Source organism: Protomyctophum bolini (genome assembly GCF_963924005.1).
Source record: "Protomyctophum bolini genome assembly, chromosome: 18".
Classification (NCBI taxonomy): Eukaryota; Metazoa; Chordata; class Actinopteri; order Myctophiformes; family Myctophidae; genus Protomyctophum; species Protomyctophum bolini.
In genome coordinates, this window is record NC_137879.1 from 1,553,134 (window position 1) to 1,568,133 (window position 15,000).

Genomic DNA, 15,000 nt, shown 5'->3' on the forward strand with positions numbered 1-15,000 from the left:
TCAAACTATTTCACGTCAAGGACCCCTAGAATCATATGTGTATTTGGCCGCGGGAAAACCCCATATGAAAATATGCTGTTCCAGGGACCCCCCCGTCCCCCAGAAGCAAAGATTTGAGTTAAAAACGTTCGCTCTGAAAGAGTATTATTCAAAGATTTGTGTCACATTTTCAAAAAACAAAAAAAAATAGCAGATCTACAAGCTCGTAGCTTGTAGATCTTTAGGGTGGTAACGTTACCTCAGGGAGGGTCCACTGGGACCTGGATCCGTCTCTCAGGTAGTAGTAGGTCTGTCCTCGATCGTCCAATGACTTGATCCACTGTTGATCACATGACATCATCACATGATCACATGACATGATCACCTAAATATGACCAAGAACGGTGCAGCACTGTTTGGCCGTCCAGTTCATTGTTCAGTTCATTGTAGTCACTCTTATGTTTTTTCTACAAGAGAGACTTTAAGATGTTTAAGTCTTTAAGCACTTTGATGGTGTCTGTTTAAAGCCACAGTAGTTATGGCTCCAGATGACACATTTTGAACGTAGCAACTAGCCAACTACCGACTAAAGACAATACGCACTTTAATCGAGATTCACATTTGAGCATGAACTAAACTAAGGTCGCATAATCGCATTCACACCTAATACTTCGGTGGACTCGATGCGAATGGGCAGAGAAGTTGGCATTTGGGATTCTTGTATTTGTCTACAGGTGAAGACCACCAGGTCACTGACCTGCTCCTGGGAGGTGAGGCAGGTGAACACCCAGGTCACTGACCTGCTCCTGGGAGCTGAGGCAGGTGAACACCCAGGTCACTAACCTGCTCCTGGGAGCTGAGGCAGGTGAACACCCAGGTCACTAACCTGCTCCTGGGAGCTGAGGCAGGTGAACACCCAGGTCACTAACCTGCTCCTGGGAGGTGAGGCAGGTGAACACCCAGGTCCCGTCTGGTTCCGTGCTGAGGGTCCAGCCTTCGGGAGCGTTGCGGTCCAAGCTGGCTCTGGGGATGACGGGCCGAACCGCGTGGCCCAGGTTGTACTCCGGGGCGGGGCTGTTGGGGATTGTTTGATTGAATTAATACTCATATTCATATGAGGTATCCTCCTGAAGCTATGAGTGAAAGTATTCATATGAGGTATCCTGCTGAAGCTATGAGTAAAAGTATTCATATGAGGTATCCTCCCGAAGCTATGAGTAAAAGTATTCATATGAGGTATCCTGCTGAAGCTATGAGTGAAAGTATTCATATGAGGTATCCTCCTGAAGCTATGAGTGAAAGTATTCATATGAGGTATCGTCCTGAAGCTATGAGTGAAAGTGTAAGAGCCATGAATTGGAAATTATGTCTATGCAATGAGTGGGCTGTCACGGGTGATTAATGTGGTTGATTGACAGGCAGAGGGGCGGACCTGTTTCATTGAATACCTCACCTAGTTCACCTGTTTTCACACACAGTGAGAGAGAGGGGGTGTGTGGGAAGCCGCACTTTTGTTGACCGCTTTATTTGCTTTATTTATTTACTTTACTTACTTTGGATCGCTGTACCCAATTTGCTTTATGTTGGAGCACCGTTTAAGTTATGCTTTACTTTAATAAACACCTTAAAAGTATTGTTTTGGACCCAGCGAAATCCTTTTGTTTGCGGAGCGCGTCTGACACCCGGCACATCCCATCGCCTCTCAGCGACTTATACATCAATCTCTCATAGTCGCTCAACATTGTCAACAAAAATGGCATTGTCAACGACGGCATTACACAGCAGAAGATATGGATCAAGTGGACAATAACAAGGAAGACGGTCGGAGACAAGGAAGGAGGATCCGGATGACACAAACATTCTGAGTAACTGTCAAAGTCAACCACTAAAGTCAGGTACGAGTGACGAGTGTAAACTGCATAATGGAAGGAACGCAGTTTGAATATTCTTTATACTCCATTGGGGACGAGTGATCACTGATCAGCCTACCTGTCAATCCCGGGTTGAGTTGACGCTCGGAATAAAGTTCATTAAGGATCCTCGTATACCGTAGCTGTCAATAAATGAATGTCCGCTTGTCTGTTTGAACTGCTGCGCTGCATATGAAAATTAGGCTACTGAATACTAAATGAATGATGTCTTGTGGATACGTTTCCTTTTAATGGGCGGATTGTGGATGTGTTGGTGGCACAAATAATTCGAATGGAAAATTAAAAGGAAAAATGAGTCTAATACATACTGGGGAGGTTACCAGTTCTGAGTCAGAAATGGAGCGTGGAAAACGAGAGATTGTGCTAACGGCTAAGGCCGCGCTGAATAAAATTGACAAGCTTGAACGGGAGCGCCGCCTTTCTGTCAATAAAATGAAATCCATTATACCACAAATGAAATCATTCATGCAAAAAAAGGGAAATGTTTTGACCGTGAAGTCTTTGTTGGTTACATTGAATGAACATCATGCACAAGCCACATTGTCTCATGACACATTATTGCCTTTACTGCCTGACGATGAGGAAAGGGAAAGACAAAATGAATGGTTTGGCAGCATTGCAAAATACAGCCATACATTTAAAGGTGACGTGGAAAATTGGTTGAATGAGCCAGAGGAAATGGTGGGGCATTTTGAGAGTGATGAGCAAACTGAATTTGAAATTTGTTCACAATTGCACGTGGACGCTCCTCCCACAGTGTATAAATCTCCCTCAGTGACGCCAGCGGCATCAATAAGTATGTCCATAACACATCATGACATTCAAGATGATGTGCAACCAAGTGACAGTGTGTCAAACGTGGGAAGAAAATCTGGTACACAAAACTCCATCACTTCTAGGGTTTCCTCTGCATGTCTGTTGGCTCAATTGGACTTGGCAGCCATGCAAGTCGAACAGAAAAACTTAAAGGACAAACATGAACTTGAAGCTCAGGAGGAAACGTTGCGCAAGAGAAAGGAGAAATGGAAACTGGATAAGGACATTGCCGCACAAATAGCAAAATTAAATGTATTAAAATCTCAAAGTGTCGTAAGTGGGAGATCCTCAAAAACAAAGGCTGTGGATGGTATGAATTCTTATGTGGAAAAGGCACAAGGAAAACTACCAACTCTCAACGCTGATGCCAATCCATTCACACCCACAAGGCCTAAGGACAAAACCAACTCTCAATTCATTCATTCACAATCACAGCCTCCGTCAGCTATGCACCAGGAATCTAGGCCACGCCCAGTTCAACAAATGCAATATGTTTTCAATGGTTCAAATGTAACTAATCATGACAATACAAGGGCTCATTCTCAAAATCCAAATGCTCATTTTGAAAATGTTAACTGTGGAAATACAAATGCAAATGACTGTCAAAGGGAGATGCTTAGCATTATGCGAAAGCAAAATGAAATTACCACACTGTTGATCCAGCAACATTGCCTCTCCTCTTTGCCAAAAAGAGAGGTGCCAATCTTTAATGGAGATCCACTAAAATACCATTCTTTCGTGAAGGCTTTTGAAAATGGAGTAGAAAATAATACTCAAAAGGACAGCGATCGTCTGTACTACCTGGAGCAGCATACAACGGGTCTTCCCAGGGAACTGGTCAGGAGCTGCCAGCACTTAGACCCAGTGAGGGGGTATGCTAAAGCCAAGGCTCTGTTAAAAGAGGAGTTTGGAAATGAGCAGAAAATAGCATCCGCATACATGGACAAGGCTCTTTCATGGCCGCTCATTACAATCGAAGATGTAAAATCTCTTCAAGAGTACAGTCTTTTCCTCAGAGGCTGCTGTAACGCCATGGAGGAAGTGCAATACTTGCATGATCTGGACATGCCCGCAAATATGATAATCATTATACGAAAGTTGCCATACAAGCTCCGAGATACATGGAGAAATGTAGCTTGGGAACTACAGGAAAAGTTCAAACGTAGAGCTACATTTACAGACATTACCGCTTTTATTGGGAAACAGGTGAGAATTCTAACTGACCCAATATTTGGAAACATACAGGATGCCCCGCCACCAACTACACCTAAAGGCGCGAGCAAATACTCACACCCATCTGGAATGAGAGGAACTAGCTATGCCACCACTGTGACCCCCATGGAAACCATGACTCATGGACTTGAAGAGGAACATGTTCAAGAAATAATTAACACATGTCTGTGCTGTGGAGAAGAACACCCGTTGGATATGTGTCCCCAGTTGGAGAAAAGACCCCACGAAGAGAAGATAGGCTTCTTGAGAGAGAATGGAGTCTGTTTCGGATGCCTGAGTGTTGGACACATCAACAAATTCTGTGGGAAAAAGATTACCTGTCAAACTTGTGGTCGGAAACATCCAACCGTACTTCATAACACTCAGAGAGAATGGAACAACGGGTCTGACCTATCGGATCGGAAGTCAAGGATATCAGTGGAGGGCACAGTGGTATCGAGTGGCCTTACTGGGGCTGGTGACGAAGGTAAACTGCCTATCGTCCCAGTACAGGTTAAGTCCAAGAAGGGGAGCAAGATTATTACCACCTACGCTTTCTTGGACCCGGGAAGCTCTGCCGTGTTCTGCACTGAAGCCTTGATGCACAAACTTGACCTCACCGGGAGGAAGACAAACATTATGTTAAGGACGATGGGCCAAGAGAAAGCTGTTTCTAGCTACAGCGTGTCCGGACTGGAAGTGGCTGGTTTGAACGAGGAGCACTTCTGTAACCTTCCCAATGCTTACACACAGATGTGCATGCCCGTCCACAAGCGGAATATTCCCAAACAGAAGGACCTTTTGAGATGGCCTCATTTAATACATGTTCAACTGCCTGAGATCGATGGTGACATTGAGCTATTGATAGGGACTAATGTTCCTGAGGCATTAGAACCATTGCAGGTCGTTCGCAGTGTAAATAATGGTCCTTATGCCATCAGGACGATGCTTGGCTGGACTGTGAACGGACCGCTTAAAGGGGAGAGCAACGATGCAATGGATTGTCGGCAGCCAAAGTTGTTGGTGAACAGGGTGTCTGTCGTGAACTTAGATGAACAGAGGCAGAAACAGCCGTTGAACAGAAGACCGGTCGTTCGGACCCCCAAGAAAGCAGTGACAGACTCTAGCAAAGACCCAGAAAGAGACTTCTTTGACAGTTGGGGAGGAGAGTTTAAAGAGACGGAGGACAAAGGGGACCAATGGTACCTTCAGCAGACTGGCAAGAAACGTGTCAAGCGTCCAGAGAAGATGAATGCGGAGCCCTCTGGTCTCCCTGCAGTAGAAGTGATCGCTCCTGGAGGTTCTTACAACCCAGACTTCTTCAACCATCAGGCCCTGATAAAGGAGGCTCATGAAGTCGAGGTGAAAAAGGAAAAGGTGGCGACAAGACTAAAACAGTTGGCTGTGGACAGGGACAGCAAAGCCACAGAGAAGTCCAGGTTTCAGGAGCAGGTGGAAGGACTGGTAGAGGAAGAGGAGGCAGAGGATGAAGAGTCGTCTCGCTGGCAGAGAAAAAGACTGAGAAACAGAGAAAAAAAAGGAGAGTTCAATGCACAGCGGCGGAAAATGGCCCAGCAGGTGTCGTGGACAACACAGCACCTAGGAACTCCTGGGTCATGGGACGAGTCTTACAAACCTTTCCGGACAAGCCCGGCCTTGTGCGTCAGGTACGCATTGAAACAAAGAATAGCTGCCTCGATCGTCCAACAACGAAGATCTGTTTGATCCAGGAGGCAGAGGAGGATCAGCGAACAATTTCCATGAGCTGTTGGACTTAGGTGGAAAAAGGATTACAATTACTTTTCCTTGGATTACAATTACTTTCCCTTGGATTACAAATACAGTCACTTGAGTATTTTTTCATCTCTACTGTTTTTGACTTTGGATATTGACTTTGACGAGTGTGTTACCCGGAAAATGACTTGCGTTCGGGTGAAGAAAGACTTTCATTCAATGCAAAAGGAAGAAAAGTTCGGGAATTTGAGTACTGTTATTTCATGCCTCCTATTATGTTTGATGTAATTATTATAACCTAATAATTAGGGGCTGGCGTGTAAGAGCCATGAATTGGAAATTATGTCTATGCAATGAGTGGGCTGTCACGGGTGATTAATGTGGTTGATTGACAGGCAGAGGGGCGGACCTGTTTCATTGAATACCTCACCTAGTTCACCTGTTTTCACACACAGTGAGAGAGAGGGGGTGTGTGGGAAGCCGCACTTTTGTTGACCGCTTTATTTGCTTTATTTATTTACTTTACTTACTTTGGATCGCTGTACCCAATTTGCTTTATGTTGGAGCACCGTTTAAGTTATGCTTTACTTTAATAAACACCTTAAAAGTATTGTTTTGGACCCAGCGAAATCCTTTTGTTTGCGGAGCGCGTCTGACACCCGGCCCATCCCATCGCCTCTCAGCGACTTATACATCAATCTCTCATAGTCGCTCAACAGAAAGTATTCATGTGAGGTATCCTCCTGAAGCTATGAGTGAAAGTATTCATATGAGGTATCCTCCTGAAGCTATGAGTGAAAGTATTCATATGAGGTATCCTCCTGAAGCTATGAGTGAAAGTATTCATATGAGGTATCCTCCTGAAGCTATGAGTGAAAGTATTCATATGAGGTATCCTCCTGAAGCTATGAGTGAAAGTATTCATATGAGGTATCCTCCTGAAGCTATGAGTAAAAGTATTCATATGAGGTATCCTCCTGAAGCTATGAGTGAAAGTATTCATATGAGGTATCCTCCTGAAGCTATGAGTGAAAGTATTCATATGAGGTATCCTCCTGAAGCTATGAGTGAAAGTATTCATATGAGGTATCCTCCTGAAGCTATGAGTGAAAGTATTCATATGAGGTATCCTCCTGAAGCTATGAGTGAAAGTATTCATATGAGGTATCCTCCTGAAGCTATGAGTGAAAGTATTCATATGAGGTATCCTCCTGAAGCTATGAGTGAAAGTATTCATATGAGGTATCCTCCTGAAGCTATGAGTGAAAGTATTCATATGAGGTATCCTCCTGAAGCTATGAGTGAAAGTATTCATATGAGGTATCCTCCTGAAGCTATGAGTGAAAGTATTCATATGAGGTATCCTCCTGAAGCTATGAGTAAAAGTATTCATATGAGGTATCGTCCTGAAGCTATGAGTGAAAGTATTCATATGAGAATATCCTCCTGAAGCTATGAGTGAAAGTATTCATATGAGGTATCCTCCTGAAGCTATGAGTGAAAGTATTCATATGAGGTATCCTCCTGAAGCTATGAGTGAAAGTATTCATATGAGGTATCCTCCTGAAGCTATGAGTGAAAGTATTCATATGAGGTATCCTCCTGAAGCTATGAGTGAAAGTATTCATATGAGGTATCCTCCTGAAGCTATGAGTGAAAGTATTCATATGAGGTATCCTCCTGAAGCTATGAGTGAAAGTATTCATATGAGGTATCCTCCTGAAGCTATGAGTGAAAGTATTCATATGAGGTATCCTCCTGAAGCTATGAGTAAAAGTATTCATATGAGGTATCGTCCTGAAGCTATGAGTGAAAGTATTCATATGAGAATATCCTCCTGAAGCTATGAGTGAAAGTATTCATATGAGGTATCCTCCTGAAGCTATGAGTGAAAGACGAACCAACATGTGAAGACTATTATCATACCAATAAGATATAATAATGAGTGAAAGATTTAAAAAAACTCTCTCTTCTGTGGTCTCTAACATTACACCTATAGCTACATGTTTAAGCATTTATTTCATATTTACATGTCTTCTGTGGTCACTAACATTACACCTATAGCTACATGTTTAAGCATTTATTTCATATTTACATGTCTTCTGTGGTCACTAACATTACACCTATAGCTACATGTTTAAGCATTTATTTCATATTTACATGTCTTCTGTGGTCTCTAACATTACACCTATAGCTACATGTTTAAGCATTTATTTCATATTTACATGTCTTCTGTGGTCTCTAACATTACACCTATAGCTACATGTTTAAGCATTTATTTCATATTTACATGTCTTCTGTGGTCACTAACATTACACCTATAGCTACATGTTTAAGCATTTATTTCATATTTACATGTCTTCTGTGGTCTCTAACATTACACCTATAGCTGCATGTTTAAGCATTTATTTCATATTTACATGTCTTCTGTGGTCTCTAACATTACACCTAGCTACATGTTTAAGCATTTATTTCATATTTACATGTCTTCTGTGGTCTCTAACATTACACCTATAGCTGCATGTTTAAGCATTTATTTCATATTTACATGTCTTCTGTGGTCACTAACATTACACCTATAGCTGCATGTTTAAGCATTTAGTTCATATTTACATGTCTTCTGTGGTCTCTAACATTACACCTATAGCTGCATGTTTAAGCATTTATTTCATATTTACATGTCTTCTGTGGTCACTAACATTACACCTATAGCTACATGTTTAAGCATTTATTTCATATTTACATGTCTTCTGTGGTCTCTAACATTACACCTATAGCTGCATGTTTAAGCATTTAGTTCATATTTACATGTCTTCTGTGGACTCTAACATTACACCTATAGCTACATGTTTAAGCATTTATTTCATATTTACATGTCTTCTGTGGACTCTAACATTACACCTAGCTACATGTTTAAGCATTTATTTCATATTTACATGTCTTCTGTGGACTCTAACATTACACCTAGCTACATGTTTAAGCATTTATTTCATATTTACATGTCTTCTGTGGAATCTAACATTACACCTATAGCTACATGTTTAAACATTTATTTCATATTTACATGTCTTCTGTGGACTCTAACATTACACCTATAGCTACATGTTTAAACATTTATTTCATATTTACATGTCTTCTGTGGTCTCTAACATTACACCTATAGCTACATGTTTAAGCATTTATTTCATATTTACATGTCTTCTGTGTTCTCTAACATTACACCTATAGCTACATGTTTAAGCATTTATTTCATATTTACATGTCTTCTGTGGTCTCTAACATTACACCTATAGCTACATGTTTAAGCATTTATTTCATATTTACATGTCTTCTGTGGTCTCTAACATTACTCCTAGCTACATGTTTAAGCATTTATTTCATATTTACATGTCTTCTGTGGTCTCTAACATTACACCTATAGCTACATGTTTAAGCATTTATTTCATATTTACATGTCTTCTGTGGTCTCTAACATTACACCTATAGCTACATGTTTAAGCATTTATTTCATATTTACATGTCTTCTGTGGTCTCTAACATTACTCCTAGCTACATGTTTAAGCATTTATTTCATATTTACATGTCTTCTGTGGTCTCTAACATTACACCTATAGCTACATGTTTAAGCATTTATTTCATATTTACATGTCTTCTGTGGTCTCTAACATTACACCTATAGCCACATGTTTAAGCATTTATTTCATATTTACATGTCTTCTGTGGTCTCTAACATTACACCTATAGCTACATGTTTAAGCATTTATTTCATATTTACATGTCTTCTGTGGTCACTAACATTACACCTATAGCTACATGTTTAAGCATTTATTTCATATTTACATGTCTTCTGTGGTCTCTAACATTACACCTATAGCTACATGTTTAAGCATTTATTTCATATTTACATGTCTTCTGTGGTCTCTAACATTACTCCTAGCTACATGTTTAAGCATTTATTTCATATTTACATGTCTTCTGTGGTCTCTAACATTACACCTATAGCTACATGTTTAAGCATTTATTTCATATTTACATGTCTTCTGTGGTCTCTAACATTACACCTAGCTACATGTTTAAGCATTTATTTCATATTTACATGTCTTCTGTGGACTCTAACATTACACCTATAGCTACATGTTTAAGCATTTATTTCATATTTACATGTCTTCTGTGGAATCTAACATTACACCTATAGCAACATGTTTAAGCATTTATTTCATATTTACATGTCTTCTGTGGTCTCTAACATTACACCTATAGCTACATGTTTAAGCATTTATTTCATATTTACATGTCTTCTGTGGTCTCTAACATTACACCTATAGCTACATGTTTAAGCATTTATTTCATATTTACATGTCTTCTGTGTTCTCTAACATTACACCTATAGCTACATGTTTAAGCATTTATTTCATATTTACATGTCTTCTGTGGTCTCTAACATTACACCTATAGCTACATGTTTAAGCATTTATTTCATATTTACATGTCTTCTGTGGTCTCTAACATTACTCCTAGCTACATGTTTAAGCTTTTATTTCATATTTACATGTCTTCTGTGGTCTCTAACATTACACCTATAGCTACATGTTTAAGCATTTATTTCATATTTACATGTCTTCTGTGGTCTCTAACATTACACCTATAGCTACATGTTTAAGCATTTATTTCATATTTACATGTCTTCTGTGGTCTCTAACATTACTCCTAGCTACATGTTTAAGCATTTATTTCATATTTACATGTCTTCTGTGGTCTCTAACATTACACCTATAGCTACATGTTTAAGCATTTATTTCATATTTACATGTCTTCTGTGGTCTCTAACATTACACCTATAGCTACATGTTTAAGCATTTATTTCATATTTACATGTCTTCTGTGGTCTCTAACATTACACCTATAGCTACATGTTTAAGCATTTATTTCATATTTACATGTCTTCTGTGGTCACTAACATTACACCTATAGCTACATGTTTAAGCATTTATTTCATATTTACATGTCTTCTGTGGTCTCTAACATTACACCTATAGCTACATGTTTAAGCATTTATTTCATATTTACATGTCTTCTGTGGTCACTAACATTACACCTATAGCTACATGTTTAAGCATTTATTTCATATTTACATGTCTTCTGTGGTCTCTAACATTACACCTATAGCTACATGTTTAAGCATTTATTTCATATTTACATGTCTTCTGTGGACTCTAACATTACACCTAGCTACATGTTTAAGCATTTATTTCATATTTACATGTCTTCTGTGGACTCTAACATTACACCTAGCTACATGTTTAAGCATTTATTTCATATTTACATGTCTTCTGTGGAATCTAACATTACACCTATAGCTACATGTTTAAACATTTATTTCATATTTACATGTCTTCTGTGGACTCTAACATTACACCTATAGCTACATGTTTAAACATTTATTTCATATTTACATGTCTTCTGTGGTCTCTAACATTACACCTATAGCTACATGTTTAAGCATTTATTTCATATTTACATGTCTTCTGTGGTCTCTAACATTACACCTATAGCTACATGTTTAAGCATTTATTTCATATTTACATGTCTTCTGTGGACTCTAACATTACACCTATAGCTACATGTTTAAGCATTTATTTCATATTTACATGTCTTCTGTGGTCTCTAACATTACACCTATAGCTACATGTTTAAGCATTTATTTCATATTTACATGTCTTCTGTGGTCTCTAACATTACACCTATAGCTACATGTTTAAGCATTTATTTCATATTTACATGTCTTCTGTGGACTCTAACATTACACCTATAGCTACATGTTTAAGCATTTATTTCATATTTACATGTCTTCTGTGGTCTCTAACATTACACCTATAGCTACATGTTTAAGCATTTATTTCATATTTACATGTCTTCTGTGGTCTCTAACATTACACCTATAGCTACATGTTTAAGCATTTATTTCATATTTACATGTCTTCTGTGGTCTCTAACATTACTCCTAGCTACATGTTTAAGCATTTATTTCATATTTACATGTCTTCTGTGGTCTCTAACATTACACCTATAGCTACATGTTTAAGCATTTATTTCATATTTACATGTCTTCTGTGGTCTCTAACATTACACCTATAGCTACATGTTTAAGCATTTATTTCATATTTACATGTCTTCTGTGGTCTCTAACATTACTCCTAGCTACATGTTTAAGCATTTATTTCATATTTACATGTCTTCTGTGGTCTCTAACATTACACCTATAGCTACATGTTTAAGCATTTATTTCATATTTACATGTCTTCTGTGGTCTCTAACATTACACCTATAGCTACATGTTTAAGCATTTATTTCATATTTACATGTCTTCTGTGGTCTCTAACATTACTCCTAGCTACATGTTTAAGCATTTATTTCATATTTACATGTCTTCTGTGGTCTCTAACATTACACCTATAGCTACATGTTTAAGCATTTATTTCATATTTACATGTCTTCTGTGGTCTCTAACATTACACCTATAGCTACATGTTTAAGCATTTATTTCATATTTACATGTCTTCTGTGGTCTCTAACATTACACCTATAGCTACATGTTTAAGCATTTATTTCATATTTACATGTCTTCTGTGGTCACTAACATTACACCTATAGCTACATGTTTAAGCATTTATTTCATATTTACATGTCTTCTGTGGTCTCTAACATTACTCCTAGCTACATGTTTAAGCATTTATTTAATATTTACATGTCTTCTGTGGTCTCTAACATTACACCTATAGCTACATGTTTAAGCATTTATTTCATATTTACATGTCTTCTGTGGTCTCTAACATTACACCTAGCTACATGTTTAAGCATTTATTTCATATTTACATGTCTTCTGTGGACTCTAACATTACACCTATAGCTACATGTTTAAGCATTTATTTCATATTTACATGTCTTCTGTGGTCTCTAACATTACACCTATAGCAACATGTTTAAGCATTTATTTCATATTTACATGTCTTCTGTGGTCTCTAACATTACACCTATAGCTACATGTTTAAGCATTTATTTCATATTTACATGTCTTCTGTGGTCTCTAACATTACACCTATAGCTACATGTTTAAGCATTTATTTCATATTTACATGTCTTCTGTGGTCTCTAACATTACACCTATAGCTACATGTTTAAGCATTTATTTCATATTTACATGTCTTCTGTGGTCTCTAACATTACTCCTAGCTACATGTTTAAGCATTTATTTCATATTTACATGTCTTCTGTGGTCTCTAACATTACACCTATAGCTACATGTTTAAGCATTTATTTCATATTTACATGTCTTCTGTGGTCTCTAACATTACACCTAGAGCTACATGTTTAAGCATTTATTTCATATTTACATGTCTTCTGTGGACTCTAACATTACACCTATAGCTACATGTTTAAGCATTTATTTAATATTACATGTCTTCTGTGGTCTCTAACATTACACCTATAGCTACATGTTTAATCATTTATTTCATATTTACATGTCTTCTGTGGACTCTAACATTACACCTATAGCTACATGTTTAAGCATTTATTTCATATTTACATGTCTTCTGTGGTCACTAACATTACACCTATAGCTACATGTTTAAGCATTTATTTCATATTTACATGTCTTCTGTGGTCTCTAACATTACACCTATAGCTACATGTTTAAGCATTTATTTCATATTTACATGTCTTCTGTGGTCACTAACATTACACCTATAGCTACATGTTTAAGCATTTATTTCATATTTACATGTCTTCTGTGGTCTCTAACATTACTCCTAGCTACATGTTTAAGCATTTATTTCATATTTACATGTCTTCTGTGGTCTCTAACATTACACCTATAGCTACATGTTTAAGCATTTATTTCATATTTACATGTCTTCTGTGGTCTCTAACATTACACCTAGCTACATGTTTAAGCATTTATTTCATATTTACATGTCTTCTGTGGACTCTAACATTACACCTATAGCTACATGTTTAAGCATTTATTTCATATTTACATGTCTTCTGTGGTCTCTAACATTACACCTATAGCAACATGTTTAAGCATTTATTTCATATTTACATGTCTTCTGTGGTCTCTAACATTACACCTATAGCTACATGTTTAAGCATTTATTTCATATTTACATGTCTTCTGTGGTCTCTAACATTACACCTATAGCTACATGTTTAAGCATTTATTTCATATTTACATGTCTTCTGTGGTCTCTAACATTACTCCTAGCTACATGTTTAAGCATTTATTTCATATTTACATGTCTTCTGTGGTCTCTAACATTACTCCTAGCTACATGTTTAAGCATTTATTTCATATTTACATGTCTTCTGTGGTCTCTAACATTACACCTATAGCTACATGTTTAAGCATTTATTTCATATTTACATGTCTTCTGTGGTCTCTAACATTACACCTAGAGCTACATGTTTAAGCATTTATTTCATATTTACATGTCTTCTGTGGACTCTAACATTACACCTATAGCTACATGTTTAAGCATTTATTTAATATTTACATGTCTTCTGTGGTCTCTAACATTACACCTATAGCTACATGTTTAATCATTTATTTCATATTTACATGTCTTCTGTGGACTCTAACATTACACCTATAGCTACATGTTTAAGCATTTATTTCATATTTACATGTCTTCTGTGGTCTCTAACATTACACCTATAGCTACATGTTTAAGCATTTATTTCATATTTACATGTCTTCTGTGGTCTCTAACATTACACCTATAGCTACATGTTTAAGCATTTATTTCATATTTACATGTCTTCTGTGGACTCTAACATTACACCTATAGCTACATGTTTAAGCATTTATTTCATATTTACATGTCTTCTGTGGTCTCTAACATTACACCTATAGCTACATGTTAAAGCATTTATTTCATATTTACATGTCTTCTGTGGTCTCTAACATTACACCTATAGCTACATGTTTAAGCATTTATTTCATATTTACATGTCTTCTGTGGTCTCTAACATTACACCTATAGCTACATGTTTAAGCATTTATTTCATATTTACATGTCTTCTGTGGTCTCTAACATTACACCTAGCTACATGTTTAAGCATTTATTTCATATTTACATGTCTTCTGTGGACTCTAACATTACACCTATAGCTACATGTTTAAGCATTTATTTCATATTTACATGTCTTCTGTGGACTCTAACATTACACCTATAGCTACATGTTTAAGCATTTATTTCATATTTACATGTCTTCTGTGGACTCTAACATTACACCTATAGCTACATGTTTAAGCATTTATTTCATATTT

The 15,000-nt window shown here is 37.4% G+C and overlaps 1 protein-coding gene across 2 annotated transcripts in view; it reads right to left on the reverse strand.

Moving 5' to 3' along the window:
* The window catches only part of arhgap27 (Rho GTPase activating protein 27), a 53,045-nt gene that overhangs the window by 27,611 nt on the left and 10,434 nt on the right, over nt 1-15,000 (reverse strand). For both annotated transcript variants that reach the window (XM_080789123.1, XM_080789122.1), the window contains exons 4-5: nt 909-1,053; nt 239-319 (exon numbers count right to left, since the gene is read on the reverse strand). In XM_080789123.1, coding sequence (XP_080645249.1) covers nt 239-319; nt 909-1,053 — 226 coding nt within the window. The remainder of the gene's footprint in view (nt 1-238; nt 320-908; nt 1,054-15,000) is intronic.